This window comes from Neolamprologus brichardi, chromosome 7, assembly GCF_056152115.1.
Source record: "Neolamprologus brichardi isolate AB-2024 chromosome 7, ASM5615211v1, whole genome shotgun sequence".
Classification (NCBI taxonomy): Eukaryota; Metazoa; Chordata; class Actinopteri; order Cichliformes; family Cichlidae; genus Neolamprologus; species Neolamprologus brichardi.
This window is the reverse complement of record NC_142110.1, coordinates 56,383,748-56,408,439: the sequence shown is the minus strand read 5'-3', so window position 1 is coordinate 56,408,439 and position 24,692 is coordinate 56,383,748. Positions and strand designations below refer to the sequence as shown.

Below are 24,692 nucleotides of genomic sequence, written 5' to 3'. Positions count from 1 at the left end.
TATGTCAAACATAAAGCATGTTTATGTTCATTTTTCATTTCCTACTCTAATCTCCTGTGTATTTCTTTTGTAGTGAGGAGATTCACCATCTGGAGCCCACAGGCAAGCTGACAAATAGCAAAGATGAACGTGCATTATTTGCGCAAGAGCCATGCAGTGAATGATCCTTTGCATGTGGAGTGCAAACGGAGGAGAGCTGCTGAGTATAAGATGACAAAAATATAATGGTTACAGCTGAAAGTGCAAGTCGCAAACACAGGAAAGCAAAGAAGGAGGAAATACAACAAGAGGGATGGACTGTAGTATTTCATGGGTGGCTGATTAAATGTGATGACTGGCCCAATCACATGCGGTCGGTGTGGGAATGTTGATGTGAATATGTAACAAAAACCCTGCAGGCTACAGAAGCTGAACTGATGTGCATGTGCGGGTTCTTTCACGGGGTTGTGGCGACATGAAGTAGAACACAAGCATGTGACACTGAAACTGTACAATACCAACAGCAAAGGGTCAGAGATGGATTAAAGAGTGTTTGCTGCTCTAATGCATAATTTAAGAATTAAAGGAATTCCTGTTTACAACTAACACATCCACTGTGTCATAGTTGATAGTTTTTGCTATTTTAATTTCATGCAACAAACAGCAACCACAAAGAACCAATGCTTAGATGCTGGTGTAGCTTTGACTGTTCGTTACTGGTTATAAATCTGCCAGAGACTACAGATTAAAATTAATTAAATTCTTAGATTCATGAAGAATTACTGGCATTTCATTTCAATTTGGACATATAATTAATTATTATGAAAACTAAAATAAAGGGTAAATAATTTTTTAAAAAGTGTAAATAATAATAATAAAAAAAAATAGATCTGGAGGGCACACTGTTTAACACAGTTTTGCTCATGTTTACATGAACTACTCCTATGTTACAAAGTTGGGGTTGGTGAGGCTTCTCCTACTTTTTAAGTGAGAAGCACAATTCAAGGGGACATTCCAGTTGATTTAAACTAAAAGGTAGGATTTCTGACTTCCTACTTCAAATGGAACGCAGCACAAGATATAGTTAAGCAGCTCTGATCTGCCCTACAAAAGGCTTATGCTCAAGCAATTGCAGTTGCTGGAGCATAAAGGCTAATGTGAGATATTGTTTCAACAGCCAAACGGTGTTAGTCTTCATTCCAAAAGTCTATTAATAGAGGAATCCGTTAAATGTTGAAGATGAAATACATTATTTTAAAATATATTTGGCAATGCTTTTACAAGCTATTTTGGGAAACGTTGTCGCCTCGATCTTGTCACCATCAAGCCTATATGCAACATTTTTGCATTTTCATAAAAAATAAAAACAATAACATAAAGACAGCTATAGAAAATATTTTCAACTGATTGATTAGCTGCAGCCAAGAACATCTGTTAGAGACAGTCATCATGTCGGGTGACACAATCAATGGCTCAAAATAAGAAACTGCTTTGGTTTGAAACAGCTTGAACGTATTGGAATTTCTATGGTAATTTTGCCACCATTCTGTAAACTCTGATCAGTGCACACAAAGTAGCATAGCAAGTGCAGTAACTATCAGGGAGGCAGGGCTCAGCTAACAGCTAACACTGGTGAAAGAGAAGATAACAAGAACAAGGGATAGAATAGAACTTGTAAAACCATTGTGTTGACCTCAGTCACAGCAGTGTGTATCCACAGTATCCACAGGTGATAAACATCATCCCACATATTTCCAATGAAAGCCCACCTGTGTCTCCAGTGTCCTATTGTCAAGGGTCAACTGCTCCAGCGAAAAGGCCAACCTCTCTGACTTTTCAGTGGCCTGGAAAATATAATGCAGCCAGCATGAGATGTACAGTGGGGCAAAAAAGTATTTAGTCAGCCACCGATTGTGGAAGTTCCCCCACTTAAAATGATGACAGGGGTCAGTAATTTGCACCAGAGGTACACTTCAACTGTGAGAGACAGAATGTGAAAAAAAAATCCATGAATTCACATGGTAGGATTTGTAAAGAATTTATTTGTAAATCAGGGTGGAAAATAAGTATTTGGTCAATAACAAAAATACAACTCAATACTTTGTAACATAACCTTTGTTGGCAATAACAGAGGTCAAACGTTTACTATAGGTCTTTACCAGGTTTGCACACACAGTAGCTGGTATTTTGGCCCATTCCTCCATGCAGATCTTCTCAAGAGCAGTGATGTTTTGGGGCTGTCGCCGAGCAACACGGACTTTCAACTCCCGCCACAGATTTTCTATGGGGTTGAGGTCTGGAGACTGGCTAGGCCACTCCAGGACTTTCAAATGCTTCTTACGGAGCCACTCCTTTGTTGCCCGGGCGGTGTGTTTTGGATCATTGTCATGTTGGAAGACCCAGCCTCGTTTCATCTTCAAAGTTCTCACTGATGGAAGGAGGTTTTGGCTCAAAATCTCACGATACTTGGCCCCATTCATTCTGTCCTTAACACGGATCAGTCGTCCTGTCCCCTTGGCAGAAAAACAGCCCCATAGCATGATGTTTCCACCCCCATGCTTCACAGTAGGTATGGTGTTCTTGGGATGCAACTCAGTATTCTTCTTCCTCCAAACACGACGAGTTGAGTTTATACCAAAAAGTTCTACTTTGGTTTCATCTGACCACATGACATTCTCCCAATCCTCTGCTGTATCATCCATGTGCTCTCTGGCAAACTTCAGACGGGCCTGGACATGCACTGGCTTCAGCAGCGGAACACGTCTGGCACTGCGGGATTTGATTCCCTGCCGTTGTAGTGTGTTACTGATGGTGACCTTTGTTACTTTGGTCCCAGCTCTCTGCAGGTCATTCACCAGGTCCCCCCGTGTGGTTCTGGGATCTTTGCTCACCGTTCTCATGATCATTTTGACCCCACGGGATGAGATCTTGCGTGGAGCCTCAGATCGAGGGAGATTATCAGTGGTCTTGTATGTCTTCCATTTTCTGATGATTGCTCCCACAGTTGATTTTTTCACACCAAGCTGCTTGCCTATTGTAGATTCACTCTTCCCAGTCTGGTGCAGGTCTACAATTCTTTTCCTGGTGTCCTTCGAAAGCTCTTTGGTCTTGGCCATGGCGGAGTTTGGAGTCTGACTGGTTGAGGCTGTGGACAGGTGTCTTTTATACAGATGATGAGGTCAAACAGGTGCCATTCATACAGGTAACGAGTGGGGGACAGAAAAGCTTCTTACAGAAGACGTTACAGGTCTGTGAGAGCCAGGGATTTTCCTTGTTTGAGGTGACCAAATACTTATTTTCCACCCTGATTTACGAATAAATTCTTTACAAATCCTACCATGTGAATTCATGGATTTTTTTTTCACATTCTGTCTCTCACAGTTGAAGTGTACCTCTGGTGCAAATTACTGACCTCTGTCATCATTTTAAGTGGGGGAACTTGCACAATCGGTGGCTGACTAAATACTTTTTTGCCCCACTGTATGTTATAGTACAGAAAGAAATGCACATGTTTAACAACAAGCCTATTTTCCCTCTGGATGTATAAAAAAGTTCACATACAAAATTTTTCATTAATTATTCACTAAATGACACTTTGAGTTAAAAAAGCTACCAGGCAGAGTGCACCTCACACACTGTGGTAGATTTAGTCACTGTAGAGTTAATGCATACACCTTCCCTGAGTCTTGTTTCTGTTTTGGATAACTAAACAAACCACTTTAAAAAAAAAACTAAGTACAGAGTCAAACAGAGTCATATTAGCACTCTAAAACAGTACTCTATTAATAGAACAGAGCGATTAGAACTCATTAAGGATGTTGGCTAAAAAAGGAAAGTCAGCCTCAAGACTCTCATGCTGTTTCACCCTTACATTAATCTCTAATGGGTTTCTTGAAGCATGAACAGAAGTCTGAAAGCTGTGGCTTTAGGGAAAAAAGAACTGCAAACTGTCCGGTCTACTTTCAAAAACAAAAGCAGTAGAAAAAAAGACTACATGCATTCAGCAGATATTCATTAGCAGGAAAAACAGTCTAGTTTTTCATTTTTCATTTTCTCCCACCATGTTTGATGTTTAAAAAAAAAACCCAAAAAATCTAAAAAAGAGACCACTGGGAATGTAAAAGTAGTAAAGGAACAAAAGTCTTCTATAGGAATTGTTGTAGCACTGTTTCATAATCTGGAGCAGGTGCCACGTTGCGGAAGCCGCCATGTTGCCCCATCATCTTGAAAATTGTTGCCTATATGGGCGTGGTTATTCCACCTAATTGCGTTTTATACAGTATATATGGCTAGAGATCGCCCACATACGTAGTGTGCCTTACTTTAACGATAACAGATAGCTCTTTAAAACTATCTCTCTAAAAAAAGCAACAACTGTAATTCCTCTCAAAATTTATGGAAATAATACTGTGAATAGTCAATGGTAACTTTATTGTCCCCAAACACAACAAACACACCAGACACACACACACAAAAAAAATTTCATGGCAATAAAATTATAAGAAATTACAAGATGTACAATTTCACTCATAAATTCAATTAAAATGCCCAAATTACCAAGATAAGAAGTCACAATAAATTGCTAAATGAACCGTTTTACTTATCAGAAATTTGTATCGAATTAGGGTTAATATCTTGCCAACTTTTCTTTCTAGAGAATTACTATGAAATTACTCTAAATATTTCTTTTTGTTTGTATGGTGTTAGGACAAATGTTTGGATTGTGGGTATGGGCTTTTATAGTCAAATGAACAGATGGTTTAAAAATACAACATGCAATCTAAATTCTGTATATACTCTGTATATCCAATGGTAGTGTATGGAAGATGAATAGGGCCACAGAAAGGAGGAGTGAGATGATACATAAAAAAGAAAAAGAAAATGAAGACAAAAGAAAAGAAAAATTGTGGAACCAGTGCCATTTGTGGTGTGACGCAAAACACACAAAAACCAAAATACGATGCTTTATTTAAACTCTGGTATACTGTAAATGTAATACAGTAAAAAAACAACAACAAAAGAAAATATTAATGAAAATCAAAAGTGAGTAACGTCAAACTGAACCTCTTGAATAAGTGTATTTTTGTACATGTGCACACCTACCTGTGTCAGCTGGGCTCTCAGCTCTTTCTCCCTGGACTGATTCTCCTCCTTCAGGGTCTGGTAGTCTTTCGTTGAACGCTCCACAATCTGCTCCAATCCTAACAGAAAAGAGATAGCAGCTTTAACAAATCACACACTGAAATGAGAATAAAGGTAGCAGATATACAGCAGATATGTTTACCTTGCATTGTCTTTGCTGCCTTCTTGTTCTCCTCCTCAGCTGTCTCAAGCTTTTCTCTCTGAAATGGAGAGGCATCAGCTTGACCACGAGCTAATCACTCAAACAGCAGCATTCTTGAACCTTGAGCTAACCAGGGGATAATGACTGGCTCCAGAAAGCAAACAAGGTTTTTGGATGAAATTCTGCTCTCAACGATCCTCACAAACAAAAACACAGAGTGATTAAATAAGACGAAGCTACAGCTCCACGAGACACCCGCACAAACATGCACTTCATTTGGAAAATGTGCTGAAGAGTTTAAGCACAACTCATGTTCTTGCTTTTCTGTCAGTGATAATAGCAAAATGACTGACTCTGTAACATTATTGTGACAATTCAGACCAAAACATTACTATAATAACTGTAACTTTTATTTTTGTGATTGATTCATGTTTCTTGATTTTTGGCACAATTGCCAAAATATCCACTTGCATATTTACTTAGAGTAAATAGCCCTGTACATCAATACAGCAACAGTTACTGAGGATTTCTTTCTTTTATTATACAGCACAATTATTTCCATGTGTTCCTCATGCTTGCTCCATATGGAACATATTAATTTTTTTGTCTTTGAATCTTTAGAGATGTTTCCCAATAGGTCTGGCATTTTCATTTACTATATATGCACACTTGTGAGCAATGACAATATAATATTCACTTACTAAACAGTCACAATCTATTCATCCTGTGTACCAGCTAGATGATCACCTTTTAAATGTCTACACCAATACTTCCTCCAGCTATTTTGATGAGACAGGCCTTATGTCAAAGTAGTAATTGCTGTTCAAAGTTAAAAGATCAAATTTAGGAGTTAAATGTGCTCTATATCCTGACACCACACTCAGACCTTTTGCACTGCTTCCAAGCACTTTCTTCTGCAATGTCTGCCTCTCTATTGTTTTGTATACATTCCTCTTGTATAGCGTATATATTGTATTGTATATATTTCTCCTGTCTGTTATTTATTCCTGCATTCCTGTACAGTTGGGGTGGAGCACCCATAATTTCATTGTACATGTGCAATGACAATAAAAGGGCTATTCTATTCTATTCTTTTCTATTCTATTCTATTGTCAGTAGGCGAACTGAATAAGTCAGTAAGTCAGTAAGTAGTGTTTGTTGAGTTCATACAGTACGCCAGAGGTAGCTGAAGAAGTAGTTTTTTAACAATGAACAACTAAAAGCAGTTCATTTGTCACAAGATTTAATAAACAGTTTATCTTAAAAAAAATCAATAAAATTAATAAAATTATTTTATGGGTCAGGCTTTGAAGGGTTAAAATAATCACAATAATTGCATTAAGAAAAAAAATAATATACAATCAAGATTTTAAAAATAATTTTAATCCTGATCTATATATAGATCAGGATGACAAGATATGTGCAAATATATATATATATATATATATATATATATATAAAAACGCAACACTCTGCTTTTATGTCAGCCAACCTGTACATTTTAAATAATTTTCTATTAATGTTTTTAGGCCTTTTATATTTTTATACTTGCTTGAAAAGTTCACAATAAGTTAGATATTAATAATTGAGACCAATGTAAAAAATTATGTAAATGTGATTTATCATAACAAAGAGCTATGTTCGTCTACGTTCTCTTAGATGTATCACTTTAAAAGCCATTATTATTGACAGACAGGTAAAGTATACAAGTTCAAAGATGCGCTACAGTACATTGTCATTTCTCTGAACATGTGTATTGTATTTATTTATGTCCAGAGTCTCTTTCCTTCTTACCAGACTGGTTAGCTGTTGTTCCAAAGACATCTTATCCTGCTGTACAGACTGAAGCTCTTTCTGTTTGCTCTCCAGGTCAACACTCAGCTCACTGATCTGTTCGAAGCACACAGTATAGACCATAAAACATACACATGTATATCTGTATAGAGCCATAAATTATGCATCATCACAGTAACTTCAACAGACCACACAGAGTATCACATTTTACTAGACGGTGGGTTGAATGAAGAGTGTTATACCAGTTCTTCTGATTTTACCATCATGTAACAATTTCAATAATAATGATAAATGATGACTAACACATTCAACAAGCAATTATGTTTCTTATAAAGTTGTGGCACAGGAATCGCTGAACAAAACACCATAGTCAAGAATTCTCTGGTGCTTTCTACAAACCTTCTTCTCCTGAGACTGAACCTGTGCCTTGAGGCTGCTGATTTGTTGCTGTGACAGAGACACAGCATCCTCCTTCTGCTGGGACGCCCGGAGCCTGAGCTGGAGATCTGCCACCTCCCTCTCTAGCTCCATTATCCTGGAGCGCTCAGAAACTGTGGCCACCTAGAGCAGAAAGCAGAGTCATGAGGAGGTTACGGGGCAAAGAGGAGACAGGGGGCATGAGAGAGGAGATTAGTAGTGCCTGCTCATATGTAATCATTTGCTTGGTTTGTCCAAAATGCAAAGACATTTACTTTACAGTCACATAAGTAAGGGAAACATATTAATTCAATTATTAGTTTACAGCCTCATTTTCCTTTTTCATACTTACCTAATTAATTAGGGAGCCTACGGTTATCTACTTGGGTCAGAAATCAATTAGACAGAATCTGTAAGATATGTCACCATGACATGACATGAACCTAAAACAAGCAGCTAGCTTAGCTTAGCATAAAGACTGAAAAAAGTGATGGAACAGCCACAGTCAAACAGCGAAAAGCTGCTGTTTATGACGGTTTCTGCAACTTTATCATCTTGTTAAATACGGTGTCGAAATGTATGAAATCTTCATATTCAAGATATGGCGCTTTAAAGGGAACCGCTGAGTTTTCTTCCTGTCATAGACACTACAGAATGGTTATTACAACTACAGCTATTGCAATTTACCCCTGTAAATTTTTTTTTTCTTTTGGCAAATGTATTTATTTTCATGACTGAATAAATGTTAAGTATATTATGGACATTATCTTGGGGGTAATGGAAAATATAGTCATGCTGAACATCAAATGGGTTATTTTATTGGCTTTAAGAAGTAAAGGTTTACTGAATATCAGTTTATTTGTACTTTTAAAAGAATGTATTTTTAAATATGACATATAATTGAGTAAAACATATCACAATGTTTCTCCCTTACATTAATGTGTTAGACATAAGCCCTATAATGAATGACATTTACTGTTATGAACACTACAGCCCGTAACAATCTGCACTTTTGCTATTTAATTGTGGCTGACCCAAGTAGGTATTAAATAGCCTGTTGCGGTACAAAGAAATAGCAAAATGCACCAAGGAGTAGAAATGAATACATATTCAATTATTTGAATCTTTGTGTCATCTGACAGCTTACATTCTTTATGTTAAGCTAAACTAAGTAGCCTCTCTACATTTTCATTTCACAGGTACAAAAATCTTGAGCCAACCCTCATTTCCAAACCTTCCAAAGCTTAGATTTTAGCTTAGATCTTTTTAAGGTGGTCTTAAGCAATATTTCTCCAGGCATTCTGGAGATCTTTCAAAGTTCTTCTTTGAACTCTGCCTACTTTTGCCCACATTTTCAGTCAACTCTTTGTACCTCACCATTTTCAAAGGAAATCCCAAGCAATCTTTCACAAAAACACAATTTATTCAATTTCTTTACCTGAACCCATAAAATAATGCCAACAATAACAGTTTGATAGGCATAAAATTGTATTACTGAAACAACGTGATTCCCAAAAAGCTATTAGTTTAAACCTTAGCATATGACATATATCTACATCTTGGCATATGGATGTGTGCATAGTCTCGTTAAAAAAATGTTCTGGGGATGGGGGGGGGGGGGGGGGGGGGGGGGGGGGGGCACACGACTGTTTGTTACTATTGCCGTAATTGTTGTTGGAAGCAATTCCTTGTTCAATAAAAAGACCTTGATCAAAAAAAAAATGTCCTGGGGAAAATGGACACGTAAAGAAGAAAAGACGAAGTGGCAGCCCCAAAAACTACAGTAGAAGTAACGCATCTGAATGTCATGTCAATAAGAAGCAGGAAAAAAATCCAGCAAAGACTGAAAGATTTTTATTTTTTTTTCTATGTGTTAGTCCCCATAGGGAAATTGCTCCTCTGCATTTAACCCATTCACCCAGTGAAGCAGTGGGCAGCCACCAATGCAGGGTGTAGGGACGGTACCTTGCTCAGGGGTACCTCAGGGTAGCCATTCAGTGGAGTCGAACCCCAGACCTTCCGATCATGGGGCCACCACTCTACCTACTGAGCTATCCCTGCCCCATATGCATATGCCCCTTCAGTTAATTCATCTACTGTTCACTAAATCCTCATCAGAAATGGTCTCAATGGAAGGGTGACTGTCAAGAAGCCATTCTTAAAGAAGGAAAAGGTTTAAGTATGGTAAATTACACAATAGCTGGACTTATGGATGGTGATCAATCCAAATTTTAAAATCTTGATATTACATACAGAAGAGGTCAGGAGAAAGCAACACTCACTGTTGTACCCATCTGTAAAACATGGTGGAGGTTCTGTCACGGTGTGGGGTGCATTTCAGCCAGTGATGTTGGAGATCTTGTCAAAGTTAATGTAATTATAAATGGATTTTGATCCACCACATAATACTACTTTGAAACCATCTGATTGGCAATGCAATATTTTTCAGCATGGCAAACACACTGTCAATGCAATACACACACACTGGAACACTATGAGTCCCGGCTTGGCCTCCCCATAGCTCAGAACTCAACATTACAATATTGAAGCAGTGTGATCATCTTAAAATGTAAAAAAAATTTTTTTAGAGCTTTAGAATGTCCCTCAGGAAGCCTAGAGAAATATTCCTGAAGACTTCAGTTCAGGTTGTGTTGAAGAATAAAGGTGGTCATACCAAATATTGGCTTTAAAGCTTGTAAGAATGGTCTAAACTCTGTTTTTGCCTTATATACTGAATTTCCATGTGTGTTTGCACTTGTTTTAATAATAAAGAGTTGAGGGATGGCTTAAGACCTTTGCACAGAGAGAGAGAGATTACATCAGGAACTTTGGCTATACAACTGGCTAAAACAAACCAAACATTCATTCATAAGAAAAAATACCACTCCCACTGGACAGAGAGGTGGCAGATCTGCAGCAAAGTTCCAACAACCAGCACAAGACCTGGTCCAAATGGGAATTTATTGCTTTACTACAGAAGCGTTTGACTCATCAAAAATATGTCAAAGCTTCAGGTTAAAAGACATAGGATGGGAGTCTTCTACATTTATCTTAAGGTCAGCAAGTCCCATGAAAAGGTCAGGTAGTGAAATAACCAACAAAGGCTCAAACACATACTATTTGTTTGCTCTCCAGGGCTCTGATGGTTTCAGACATCAGATATCTGAAATATGATCACCTCAGGGCCTTCAGGTACAGACCCCCAGTCTAAAACAGAAGGTTTGTGAGGAGCACAAAAGCTGGGTTTAAAGAGAAGGACACCAAAACAGTTGTTAACATTGTTTCAAACAGTGACCAGTTGCAACAGGACCCAGCATAAAATAAATATAAATTATTTTCAACTTTGAATCATGCAAAACTACTCTAGTAGAGTCCCGGAATAATTACATGACATTGACAATAAGCATAATAGGTATACTTTGGAGTTTTTTTGTTTCCTGTTCTCATGCTGTCCTACCATGGAAGCACAGCATGAGTAGAGGTCTCTTTTTTTCCTCTTGTACTTTCCCATTGTATATATATATTTCAGTGTTTTTCTGTAATGCTACCGATCTCCGACTTGTATCCCCATGTAATGTCTGTGTTGTGTGTGTAAGGTCGGGGGGGTTGGGGGGGGGGGGGTCCCATTTCACTGCAGGGCAACCTGCATGTGGCAAATAAAGCTTTGATTGATTGATTGATTGATTGATTGATCTGTCAGCCCCCTACATTGATAATGTTTGTTTACACCTCCTGCATACTCTATCACATAGTCCAAACATAACAGTTCATGTCATAAGAGCACATCTGAAGTGGACTATCTCCTGTTGTGTGCTACATATGGGAAAGGACAACGTCACCGATTTAATGAGCTAACTGTCTTGAAATTGTTGCGAAATCATGCCCACACACCTTTATTTACAGAATAAAAATGATAGGGCACGGAACTGGTTTCAATATACGGAATTAAAATGTATATGAAGCAAAGCAACATATTTTTGACATCTCTACATTGTTAGTTTGTAAAGTTTGTAAAGAAACAATATGATTAAAGGCAAATCTGTGCAAACAACAAGACTGATCCTTTGTTTCTTTGATGCTATGCATCAGTGAGTTATTGTGAAGGATGACATCTACAGGAGTAATAATGTTACTGGTAAAGACAAGGCAGTATTCTCAAACGGACTGCATTTTACACCACTTTTTTAGCTACCAAGCACTCACACAGCTGTGACACACTGTTTTGTGACTCAGTACTTTGCTCAAGGACACTCCGAGATATAGAGTGGAGGATGTTGATGGCTTACTTTCAGAGACAAAATCATGCAAAAATGCTTGATTTTGCTCTTTTCATGGGATTTGTTGATAGGAGTAAAATGTTGAAGGATTCCACCCTTATTGTTTAAAGCCAACTAAGTCTAAAGAACCATAATCTCCAAAAAATATCCTTTAATAAAGCTTTATGCACATATGTATATTGTTTAGTATAAACAATAAACATGGGTTATCTGGAAAGCTCAAAGCAGATGAAATGTTAATGTCCCTATTGCAGGGCTGTGGACAATTTGCATGGTGTTTGCATGCTGCAGTTCCTTCAGTATATGCCAGTTGTGATTATTAAGTCTAGTGGGGGGAAAAGGCTGTGGCACTACAACTGCCAGAATTACCCTAGTGTCCTCTAAATCCCTCTGGAGTTTTTCAGCTTTGGTCTTTTCAAAGAGCAGGCTCTGCTCAAGCTCCTTTATGTGGGCATGCTCCAGCCTGGTCTGCGTCTGTTAGTAAAAGAGAGCAGGAAGAGAGGAAAAACAAACACCAATGCGAACACTGAGCTGCCAGCTTTGTGCCACAGACAGAAAGAAGGCAAGACTTTAAAGAGAAGACCAGGAAGTACAAAAGCACTGATGGTTTGCAGCATTTCAGCTTTTTTGTTTGGAGTATCCAGAGTTAGTTACTGTGATCATCTCTTTCTTTCAGATACTTTTGTTTCCCTTTCATGAAGCAATTGAACAAGACTAATCCAGGAGTGAGAAAGATGCAGAAAAGACATGCACAATGAAGGCATAAAAAAAAGTGAAGACAAAAGCGGCATTCAAACACAGACATGTGGACAAACAGATGATGAGAGTAATGGTAATTTAAGTGCTGCAGATGGGTAGAAAAATCTGAGATGAATAAATGAAAAGAGCAGGAATAGAACACAAGTCTGAACAAAAAAAAGTAAATGATTGATAGAGTGCAGGAAAGGCAAAAACATTATGCAGCAAGTCTGATTTAATCAACTTCTCATTTTTTGGAAGAAAATGATCATCAGCTTTATGGTGTCATCCTAAGTTGTGAATTAAAAAGAGTCAGGAATCACAGTGAAAATCAAACTAACATGTCACTCAGTGGAACGCCGAGTTGACAGTAATGATAAACTATTCATCTTGGTTGGAGTCAATAAATCATACCAGACTTCCATTAAAGAAGTATCAGCCTGATCAGTGAGAGGCAGACAGCTCGGGTGAATAGGACAAGTGAGAGAACATGTTTAATTGAGAATCGGATTATGTAACCACATTTACCTCGAGGTCTCCCTTGGTGATGCATGCCTCTTCTACTCGAAACTGTAGGTCCTCCACTTTCCTGTCAAACAGGGACAATAATAAAATCGTCTAAAATCACAACACACAAGTGGCTCAGTCATTAAAACCCTACAGATTTTCTGAAGAGCTGGAACAAGCCGATACTGCCAGTCATTTTGGCAGCCTTCTTATTTCAAAGAGAGAACCTTCTCTGTGAAAACAGGATGCTGCTCTTTATCTCCCTCTTGTATTAAATGAGGCATTTCCAAAGTATGCATTTCAGGTCAGACGGTATCGTTGTCATGTGGATGACAATCAGAATGATCTACCTGCTACAACTGACAGTGCTCATCCGGAAAAAAAACTGACCATTTAGAAGACAGCAAATCCTAAATGGCAAAATAATTATCTTAACTAAATGATACAACAAAATGAAAGTTATTTTGCTAATATCTTTGCTCTGTTAAAAGCTTAATGGGTGCTTGATTCTCTGTTGACATATGCACAAACTACAGCTAAAAAGCTTTTACTATGTAAAAGAAATTGCTAAATTAAAGCAAGTTTAATTTCCTAAGGACTTAGGAAAAGATTCCCATGCTTGGTAAATGGTAAATGGCCTGTATTTATATAGCGCTTTTCTAGTCCCTAAGGATCCCAAAGCGCTTTACACATCCTGTCATCCACCCATTCACACACACATTCACACACTGGTGATGGCAGCTACATTGTAGCCACAGCCACCCTGGGGCGCACTGACAGAGGCGAGGCTGCCGGACACTGGCGCCACCGGGCCCTCTGACCACCACCAGTAGGCAACGGGTGAAGTGTCTTGCCCAAGGACACAACGACCGAGACTGTCCAAGCCGGGGCTCGAACCGGCAACCTTCCGATTACAAGGCGAGGGTGCTTGTCTCACCTCTCAGCTGGACTAAGATGTAACTCTCTGTGTATATTTGTACAGGTTCAGGCTGTGGCTCAGGTGAGGTCGCAGGTCACCAACCAGGTGATAGATCAGTCTTTGATTTCTGCTGTCTTGGGCAAGATACTGCACCCAAAGCTGCCCCCAGTGGATCAAATGGATGAAGTCTGCTTATGTGAATGGGAGAAAGCGCTTAGGTGTAGATAAAAGCGCTGTAAAAATTAATTTGTGTGTGACTGGGTGAATGAGACTTGCAGCAGAAAGAGCTTTGAGTGTTTAAAAAGGTACTATATAGGTATTAGTCAGTTTATTATACTTTTTCCTGATTAAAATTTATTCAAAACAAAGCTGCTAGAAGTTAAAAGGGTACAATGAAGAGGCAACACATCACTACTGTTTTGGCCCAGCTGCCCTGGGTACCAGTGTACTATAAAACCAAGCTTTTTATAGATCTAGTAATTCCATATTTTGTCCCCAGTCATCCTCGAAAGAACTCCTTCCCACTCTTGCCTAAAGCTTTTCTTAAGTCTCAGAATAAAGATATGGAGCTGGTTATAGGTAAAGTCAAGTCAGCCACCTCTTCTCCTCCTCCAGCTGGTTGAGCAGCTCCACTTTGTCTCTATCTGCTGCTTCTACCATCGACCGCAGCTGATCCATCTTGGCCTCCATCTCCACTGCGTACTGCGGCATACAGAATTAACATGAGTGCACACATCACAAGTAAGTTACACTAAGCTGTCAGATGTTGGTGACAGTTAGACCACACTTTGTTTGACCTACTGATGCCATTTTCAAAATGTGATATTGTTTTATTTTCTTATTTATTTATTCTGACATTCTGAACTGTTCATGTGTCTCACCTGATCCCGGCATTTCCTCAGCAGAGTCAGCTCCTGCTGCACCTCTCCTGCATGGCTGGTTGCTTTTGCCACCTCGCACCTCTCCAGGTCCCTCTCTGCCAGCAGCTGCTCGATGTGCTGCTGCTTCTCCTTCAGAGCCTCCTGCAGGGCTGTGGTGCCTGAAATCTTACGAGCGTACCGAGCTGACGTTTCTGTCAGCTGTAAAAATGACACAAGCACTCGTGAATCACACTGCAGATGTTAAATCATGCACCACGCAGATTAACCAGATATCTCACCAGTCCTGCTCGGCTGGGTTTCCCACTGATTGAGGAGGTGGCGGAGCTGATGGAGCTGATGGAGGAAGCGCTGGGGCTTCTTTTGAGAATGGACCTCCTCCGTGAGCTCTTTGCCTTGGTAGGGGTGGTACAGGGGAAGCCAATTCGGGTCACCTTGTGAACTGGAGCAAACAGGCCATACCTGGGCATGCACTGGAAGTACCTGAGGAGGAGACAGGTTGTATTATGCAATTATCCTCTGTCATATGTACTACAGACAGAGCTGAGAGTATTGTAAATTTGCTATGCAAATAAAACTAAAAATCTGTCTGTGCTCTTTACCTGGTTCCAGCTACAGCGCCGTCATTCTTGCCTAGAGGTTCATCTAGTTCGACTCCACACCAGTCTCCCTTAGCAAAGTCTGTCTCTCCAAGAAACCTCACCACTCCTGCCTTGGTGCCACCAACCTACACACAAAACAATTCATGCAAATTCATTTTTATCTAAAAATGTTATCTTTTTTCTATTTACAATAAGGGCTTCAATCTGGTGGAATTATTCAAGGTGAAGCAAGCAATTTATCGAACCTGAAACATTTATACAAGCAGCCCTAGGAAAAAAAAGCACTGAGTAGTGTAGCAATAAACTTTTCTGTGAGGCTCCATGTCTACATCACTGATATTCTGCCCTAACGCCAGCCGTCACAGTGGATTCAGTCACTCTTACCAGCACTCGGTCTCCCAGCCTTAGCTCCCTTCTGTTCTTCTTCGTGGAATCTGGGTCGGAGAGGTTGGACACTGACTCACTGGATGTCAGGATCCGGTTAAGTGCTCCGCCTGTCTTAATGCCGGTGCTTGGAGCTGAAGGAAGAAGAAGAAAAAAATAAATACAAGAACGATCACAGGGTCCACATTTGTCAGTCACTTTGTAAGAACATCTTAACTGAAGCTAAACTGTGAGATATCCCAAATTCTATTTTTTTTCTTCCAGTCTCTGGCTGTGATCAACAGCCTTTATTTAAAGCTGTTAAAGCTGGAGGTGGGGTGATGTGACCAAAGTCTGATTTTAAAACTGCAAATTTGTTTGACAAATTCATTGTAAACATAAGGTAAAGAAAATGGCTGTGCTGTGAAATCAACTGTGTGTCCACCTAAAATAACAAGGCAGAGAAAAAGCTATAGGTAGCAGAAGGTTTGTTACTTTTTTTTTTGTATCTTTAGAGACCAAGATCCTTGTTGCAGAGCAGTAGTCTACCGCCTATATACTTTTAGCTAGGTGCTTAAAAAGTTTTATGGCAAAGTTTCTAAGTCAGCAACAGTGAGTTGAATTGAAGCAGGACGATGACTGTGAGAGAGGTACTCAAGGTAAGAGGGCCAAGAGACACTTGGCATTAAGAAGTTTATCTTCTCTTCTACTATCTAACTAATTTTTATTTTACTTTAGTTGAACTTTAGTTAGTGTTGAACAGGACAGAAAGGAGAGAAAGAGAGAGAGAAAGCAGGGAGAACAGCACACAGGAAATGGCCTGGGATGGAATCTAGCCTCTGTGGTGGCCTTGAGGCATGTGTGTCGCCCACGTAACCCTGAGTGATCAAACTAACATTCAAATTTCAAACTACATCCAAAGGTAACCCTGACAACATGGAAAAAAATCTCTTAAATATAGCACCACTATAAGGGAATTTTAAGAATAAGCAAATGGCTAAAGTGGATGTTAACCATCTGCTGTTAAACCCATTAGTCAGAAACACACACACACACACACACACACACACTTTTCTCTTTATGCTGCAAGTAGGAAATAAACTCCCTGGTGCCTCTCTCAGTCTCTCTACTCTGTCCTCCTGTGTCCTCTGCCTGAGCTGGATACACAATTAGCAATCCATGTTAAAGGACAGAGGATAGTGGAGCATGGCTCTTGTGCAACATTAAGGCTAAGATACAAGCCTTTCCCTAAGTTTAACAAAGCTGATAAGGGCATCTCTGAAAATATTTGGTCTGTAAAGCACAGTTATCCACCCTGTTATGTTTTCACAAATAAACGTACTAGATGAAGTAGTGCCAGCAGGTGCTGCCTCGCTTGTTGCGGAGACTCCTTGTGCTGGACTGGCCCGGCCTCCATTCGTCTCCTTCTCTGGCAGTGCTGTTCTGGACAGCTTTGAAGGCCGCGTGAATATCCCCCGTCCGTCCTCACACTGGAAGTACCGGACCCCTGCCACAGAGCCATCGTTTTTCCCGATCGACTCGTCCAGCACAATGCCCGCCCACTGGCCGGGAGCAAACTGCGTCCCTCCAACAAAGTGCACATAGCCAGGCTTGTTGCCGTTGACCCAGACTCTCTCTCCAATTTTAAAGTCTGTGTTTCCATCTTGGACTGGTGAGGTCACACTGCCAGGGGACTTTTCAGGAGGAACTGGCTTCGAGATACCTGCAGTTGGAATCATGTTTTAATAAACCATAGTTAATCATCTTAAATATTACTTTTTTATAGTTAGATTTAAAAGGTGCATTTTTTGCCAAAAAGAATTAGGTTAATTAGGTTAAAACCAAGGAAAATCAAATTTATTTATTGGATTTTCCTTGGTTTTGTTATTATTTATTAAATTATTAATAAACACCAAGTCAGAATCCAAAGAAATATATTGTAATTAGTTGGAAAAGTTGATGGACTGGTGCACCCATAGTAGTACGAGGAACAGATTAAGTTCTAGGGAGATTTAACCCCCAAAAATGCTTCTGTTTGGGGATTAGTACCTGGTGAGAAATGTCAGTATGATCTGTTTAATACAGTCTGTATTCTAAAAAAAATCTGCAGCTGTAAACATGTTGTGTTTCTTGTAGTCTTTCTCTATTTTCGCTTCATAAATAATGCTGAATCCAAATAACAATCATCCAAAGACTGATTTAAGGATATAGATGATTAAAAAGAAAAGCACCTTTAGTGATACTATATACAGAAATACACATGGAGGTCCATGTTTTGCTAAAGCACACTTTGAGAAAACTCACTGATAAGTTCTGTAGTTAAGAACGGCCCAAACGATAGCATGACACTTCTTGTTGACAGAATTAGACATTTTAATAAACAGACACAATCTTGAGGGTTTTTTTTTTCTTCAACAGCTTCTTACCAGATGACGGTGATGTCCGTGATGGAACGCCGGAGGGACGGACTATTTTACTGGGGGGTTTTAGCCCACTGGCTTTGCCTGATGTACTCATGGCTCCTTGTTTGTCCATGGCTGGGGGGGGCCTATTGAAGATGAGGGATTAGGCCTTCCCCACCACCTGACACGGTCACAATATGATAGACAGGAGCTGGCAAAAAGAAAAGAAGAATGTATCCTCAACAAAAACAAATATAAAAAGAAGACAGTGACAATAAAGATGACACTGAAAATGCTACATCCAGATTAAGATAATCAACTTTTGGTTATTTCCTTACCTGGATGACTGAGCATGCATTAAGACATAAAAAAATGACATGTCAATATCAAGGCAATTTTATGTGTTTTCATTTTTTTAAATTGTAAAAATCTAAACTGGTTATAAACTATTATACAAAAAGATAGATTTTAAATATAAATTCTAAATAGTTCTGGTTATTTTGAATGTGTTTTGTTAATCAGCATCAAAAATGCCTTATTAAATATTTTGTGTTCTTTCTTGTCTTAGGACTTTTCATGTGTAACTGTAGCCCATTCACAGAGGCCTACAACCCCCACAATTACATCAGTGTCTCAGTGAGAGCTGTCGCTCTGCTCAGTGAGGCCTCAGTTTGTCTCAACACCTCCTACTGTATGTCACTAAGTCACAGCCCAGTGTTTATTACAGAGCTGTTCATTATCATCTGTGAAATCACTGTCATATTCAGCTGACCACATGGTATGTCTCCAGTTTCAGCTCACGTGCCCATTGGTAGAAACATCTCTGCTACCATTTAATTCATAAGGTATATGATTCACACTGACTACAACAAGAACGTCTTTGGACATTAAAGCTAAGAGACTAAAGCCACCAAGCACTAGATGTTCATGGATGGAAGTTAAAGGTAAAAACTCATTTCAGGATGTTGGAAGACAAAATGTGTTGATTTATTTGGTTGTAAAATGGTTTATTTCAGACAGCCATACATCTACCCCAGGTTTACTGACTAGTGTTTCTGGACAACAACGTTTTAAATATTAAAAAACATGTTTTACACCATTTATTTATATGTCAAATTCAGATGTGTGTTTCCACATGCTATAATGACCCAACCTAAAAAGACAGATTTTCACCTTTCACTAACCAAAACTCAACATTTTTACAAAATGTTACGATTTTGTAAAAGGTTTCAACAAAGCGTTCACAAAATCTTCTTATCAAAGAGATGGGCAGGGTGAGATGAGTTGTATTAGCTTAGACGCCAGTCACTAAATAACAAAATTAGCGTTTGACATCAAACATAGACTATATTGTGCTTCCAAGGAGCCAGACTTTGTTGTAATTTTTGAAGTGCTCTTGGGCAATAGTTGTCTAGGCTTTCTGCAGGTCTTTCAATGCTTTCAATGACATTGGCTGCTTTTTCACTCATTTCCAGTCCAGTCTTTGTACCTGACCATTTTCAGAGGAGTGTTTTTTATTTGGTTCTATCAGCTACTTAACACTGACGTATGAATCATTCAAGTATGTAAAAGACACCTGAGTCAAGGGATGAACCAACTTAGCAAAAGAGCTATTTTAAATAGTTTGTCATGACACTTTGTTACTAACACCCAGTTGCAAAAACACATAATTTTTTCACATTTCTTTAGCTAAATCTATGAAAAATACCAAAGATAACACAGTTTGACAGGCATAAAATAGTATTTTTTCCCAATAACAAGGTTATTCCCAATGAACTATAGCCAAAAAACATGGCATATCTCAGCATGCTGTGCAGTGTCCTTAAAAAAAAAAAACAGCTCCTAACATAGGACCTGAGACCCATTTGGGCCTTCCATTGATCTATTTTGCTGAAGCCTCAAGGAAAGGAAAACGTTGGCATAAAAAATGTACACAAGAACTCGGCTGAAAAATCAATGGTCCACAGTCACAGTGTTCAATTGCCTTAAAGCAGGATTATGAATCAAGAAACCTCCTTTAAATAATTATAATTAAATTAAGTGCAGAACAGAACAGACAGAAAACAGAGGCCAGTGGGAGATTTCCCCTCAAGTCACAGTCAAATATCAGCACCAGCACGCACCATCTGTACAGACATGAAAATACAGGTGAAAAGTTTTTATGAATAATCTTCGCTGAAAAATCCAGACAGCTTTTTGATTATGTGTTAATTTGATCCAGTATCTTAAAAACTTCCAAAGATGATGTTTGGGTTATAAAGAAAAATCTAATTAAAGAAGATGTGTCTTTCATGAAAGACACATCTACTTTATTGTTTGTAAGATGCTGGAGAATATGTTCTTTTTATATGAAATGACAACATCACAATGGACATATTTACATGGAGAAATATAACTGATAAGAAATCTTTAAGAACTCGAAAAATACCTTCATAATGGAGGCAAATGTTGTTAAATTATTCTCAAAAACAGATGTTTAACTCTAACTCAAATCAAATGGGACTCCGGGGCACCAGTTTTCCTCCTGGGCCACCAAAGACTTAACGCAGCCTTGTCTCCGTAGCAACCGGCACAGTGAGCAGTACCTGCTCTGTCCATGGTAATAAAAGTATATCATAGGTGCACTCATTTAGGTCGACCTTTTTAGTTGGAGCACTAAATCGTTTCTCACAACACTGAAGAGAAATCCTGTGCAGGTAACATTACTTCAGAGGTCTTCCCCCGCCCGGCAGGTGTTGCCAGACCAACACAACAAGCACACCTACAGCTGTCATGCATCAGCCTGCTCTCCATTCTCTGCTGCCAGCTCACTAACGACCATTCAATTATCTCCGGTTTTGCATGATCACACAAGAGCAATTAATGAAGGGAGAAATCGTTAGTGTACATAACAGACACATAAGAAGACTGGTGTGTGTTGTTTGTGTGGGCTGGGCTCTCTGTATCTATGGAGCTAGTGAGATAACTTAGATTTTTACCCGCCACACTTTCCCACTAGGCATCCTGCACATTTAACCAATACCGGCGGACTGACTGGCATGTCATTCAGCAGCAGATCATAGTGATTTACGTGAGGTAACAGGCACTTGTTTTTTTTAAATCATATTTTGCATCCTGTTAGCCAGAGCCACGGTGGTTGCTGGTATGCCAAAGCTAGCTAGCTTCAAAACAGCAATAACGCACAAACTGTGGTTAATATAAGACAACTAACACTCTAACGAGGCGATATTAAAGCAGACTAAACACAGACAGCAGTGGGGGGAAAAAGCTGCTTTGAGAGCTTACTTTGTCTCGTTAGATGAACTGGGTCTCAGTAAGGAATGTCGTGAGAAGGTGCAGCGTACCTTGCACCGTTACATGTTTTTTTCCAACAGCTACTGTTTCCCAGCCCAGCCCCGACTCACACAATCTGACGTCACTCTTGGAAATGATGCTGCCTTCACAGCCCCAACATAAGCTCGTGAACTGTGAAGCCTAGTTGTAAATTTGGGGATCCAAGGTTACTATCGTTGCCAAAAATTAATTCTGGAAATGAACTTAATATTTTCGTTAGCGTAAAATAAAACTAGAGTTCAGAAAAATACAAAATGTGAATTAAACAATAATATTTACTTAGGTAAAATAACATTTCAAATATCAGGAAAATATTTTTTATCCGTTTTATCAAATTTTTCACAACCAAAAGGAGGAAGATACAATGTTGCGTGAGTTAATATGGGCTGGGATATCTGCATTACTGTCAAAGTGTTGTTTTGTTTCTTTGTTTTTAATGATATTCTGAACTTCAGTCTAGCCCCTTAAAAATATCACATATCAAGGAGTAATAAAACAAAAACTGAAAGTAAATAGGGAAACTCACAATGGAAATTATCTGAATCTACATTAACTAAAAAATGCTAACTAAAAATACATAAAATACTAATAATAAAATGTCATCAGCAGTTATTGAAATGTAATTTCTTAAACTGGGAAAAGAAAAAAGAAATAAAATTCTTAACATCTCACAGTAAAAATAAAGGCAAGTACTGACATAAAAATGTACTTTTGTAGATGTACGCTATTGTCACTGACGCATAATGCGAGAGCTTCATTTTGCTGCTTTAGCTCTCTGAATCATAGCTTTGTTTTCTACACTTTGCGCAAAGCTGAAAAAGAATAGCTCACTGGATTCGTTTTCAATCGATTGTTTTTGTAAAAACTGAGGAAAAAACAAGAAATATTATCAGTCCCTGAACCCCAAAGAGACATATCTAAATAACTTGGATATCTAATTTACTGTCAACAACTAAATGACTTTTATTAGATTTTTTTCAAACAAAGCAAAATATTTTTGAAACTTTTCAAAGGCTAATTTTACCACCCACCTAACTATGGGACAGCCATTGTTTAAAATAAATAAACCCACGACCTTAGTGAAAGTACATTATACTATAGTAAGTAGAAAACATTCAAAAGTGCGCAAAATGTGCTTGGTTCCATTCAGACACTGAAAAGTGGAACAGAAGAACTATGTAGTGTTTAGGCGTAATCTTAATTTTTTCTTTATTGAAAACAAAATGTGACAGGGTACACAGGCTGAAATGTTATACAAGCAGAAATACACTTGCAAAGGCATTTACATACACAGTGCTTTATTCAAACTAGCTGAAATTATCTTCTTTTTGCCCTGATAGTTTAATGTTAGCACTAACGTGAGCTAAACTTTCCTGTGGCTGTACAACCATTTCATTCAATAAATATTATTTCAGTGGGCAGCCAAAAGATCAATGTTACACTTGAACTGCCAAATAAAAACATTAAAACCAGCCTTATCAAGTATCGTGGATACATGAGCTGATGGCATCTATGTGAGATGTTGCCTTGACAAGCTTTTAAGTTCATTCTTTACTCACCTGCCCAGCTACTAGGGAAATGTAATTGTAAGCTACTAACGACGGGTAAGTGGCTTATAATCACAAAGTACATCCAAAGTCACAACAGGTGCATTATTGCAATAAAAGCACTACACCACTAAGATGTATAGTGAGTCATTTTGTTCATAATTACAGCAAAAACTATTTGACATTTAATTTCAACTACAATAATATAAATGTTTTCAATAGCCAGGAGTTTACCATGCATTTGTGTATTCAGGTGGATCTTAGTTTCCCTACAGAATTAGAACAGGGACAAGCAGCTGTCTTTACAGGCTTCTATCATCTATTGTGGAAATGTCATTCTCTGATGACATTTTCTCATCTTTGTCGCTGCTTCTTCTCAACAGTTTGTTAAGGACCTTGTTGAAGGCTCCACTGAAGGCAGGGCTCGAGAAATAATACAAAACAGGGTTGAGGACACTGTTGAAGTAAGTCAAACACACTGACGTGTAGAATGCCAGGTTGGCTTCTTCAAAGTATTTGCATTCATTGTACCATACCTTGAGGACCCACACTGCAATACGCGATATGGTGCTGGGGAAAAAGCAGATGATAAAGATTAAAGCCACAGCCAGGATGAACTGAACGGCCCGTTTGATTTTCCCCTTCTTGTCCACAGTCCGGATTCTCAGCTGCCATGTAATTCTGATGGTGCAGAAGGCCACGATGGCAGTGGGCAGGAAAAACTGGACAACATAGAAAGTGTTATGCCAGGTGGAAAGGGGACTAAAGCCCATGCAGATGATGAAACTTTCACACTGCGTACGGTTGTTGTTGTAGTAAAAGTGCCGATCAGCAAGAAGGTACCCCGTAGCAAGGAAGATCAAGCACCAGAGGCCAAACGAGACCCAGAAAGCATAGCCCAGCCCCATTTGGTTGAGCCGATTCGACGGGTGGACGATCTTGAAGTAACGATCTACAGCCACGGCCGTGAGGAAAAAGATCCCAGCTGCGCGGTTGGCTGCCAGCAAAAAGAGCAAGATGCGACACGGGATGTCACCGTAGAGCCAGTTTTTCCCACGCCTGTAGTAATCTGCTCGGAAAGGCAGGCAGAAGAGCACGATGGAGTCTGCAACTGCCAGGTGAGTGAGGTACACAGCGTTGGGTTTCCATGTGTCCATGTGAAAGATGAACATCCACAGGGCGACAAAGTTCCCCGTTAGACCAAACATGAACTCCAGGATGAGAACTGGAGGCAAAACTTGGTCCAGGATGGGAGATTCGAAGGCACAACAGAGATCTGTGACTGTGAGATTCATCTTCTGACCCATCAGAGGAAACGGCTGCTGTAACATACAGTGTCGGTAAAGAAAGGCTTCACCAGGTGATTTCTTTGGAAACTGAATCGTGTTTGTGCATATGCAAAAGGTGCTCAGCCAAACATACTAATCTTTATGTGGAGTGAACATCTGTGCACTCTGTTATCTATGGGGAAGCGGTATTGACCCAAAGGAGCATGGAAACAACTGTAAATGTTATCTGTCTGGGGAGTGCACCTTCATTATAAAACTATTATGCAGGGGAATAGGTTTACTCACGAGTATTGAGTGGGATGCATGAAAAACAAGTAACCTGCGGCCATTTAAGTAACTAAGATAAAGCAGCATATCAGAGCC

The 24,692-nt window shown here is 39.2% G+C and overlaps 2 protein-coding genes across 5 annotated transcripts in view; both read right to left on the bottom strand.

Annotated features, from left to right (window-relative positions):
- Positions 1-21,572, bottom strand: part of clip1b (CAP-GLY domain containing linker protein 1b) — a 47,100-nt gene extending 25,528 nt beyond the window's left edge. For 3 of the 4 annotated variants that reach the window (XM_087843920.1, XM_006804704.3, XM_006804706.3), the window contains exons 1-15: positions 21,446-21,572; positions 18,185-18,371; positions 17,101-17,481; positions 15,780-15,913; positions 15,396-15,520; positions 15,075-15,276; positions 14,797-14,994; positions 14,514-14,617; positions 13,018-13,078; positions 12,121-12,225; positions 7,457-7,618; positions 7,058-7,153; positions 5,264-5,321; positions 5,083-5,180; positions 1,749-1,823 (exon numbers count right to left, since the gene is read on the bottom strand). In XM_087843920.1, coding sequence (XP_087700046.1) covers positions 1,749-1,823; positions 5,083-5,180; positions 5,264-5,321; positions 7,058-7,153; positions 7,457-7,618; positions 12,121-12,225; positions 13,018-13,078; positions 14,514-14,617; positions 14,797-14,994; positions 15,075-15,276; positions 15,396-15,520; positions 15,780-15,913; positions 17,101-17,481; positions 18,185-18,293 — 1,908 coding nt within the window. In that variant the 5' untranslated portion in view covers positions 18,294-18,371; positions 21,446-21,572. The remainder of the gene's footprint in view (positions 1-1,748; positions 1,824-5,082; positions 5,181-5,263; positions 5,322-7,057; positions 7,154-7,456; positions 7,619-12,120; positions 12,226-13,017; positions 13,079-14,513; positions 14,618-14,796; positions 14,995-15,074; positions 15,277-15,395; positions 15,521-15,779; positions 15,914-17,100; positions 17,482-18,184; positions 18,372-21,445) is intronic. The other variant, XM_006804707.3, reaches the window with a different exon arrangement.
- A 1,117-nt stretch (positions 21,573-22,689) lies between these two features.
- On the bottom strand, positions 22,690-24,619 carry LOC102800030 (hydroxycarboxylic acid receptor 2-like). The gene has a single exon (XM_006804703.3). The coding sequence runs from the start codon at positions 24,369-24,371 to the stop codon at positions 23,343-23,345; it is 1,029 nt and encodes a 342-aa protein (XP_006804766.1). The 5' UTR covers positions 24,372-24,619; the 3' UTR covers positions 22,690-23,342.
- Positions 24,620-24,692: the final 73 nt, after the last annotated feature.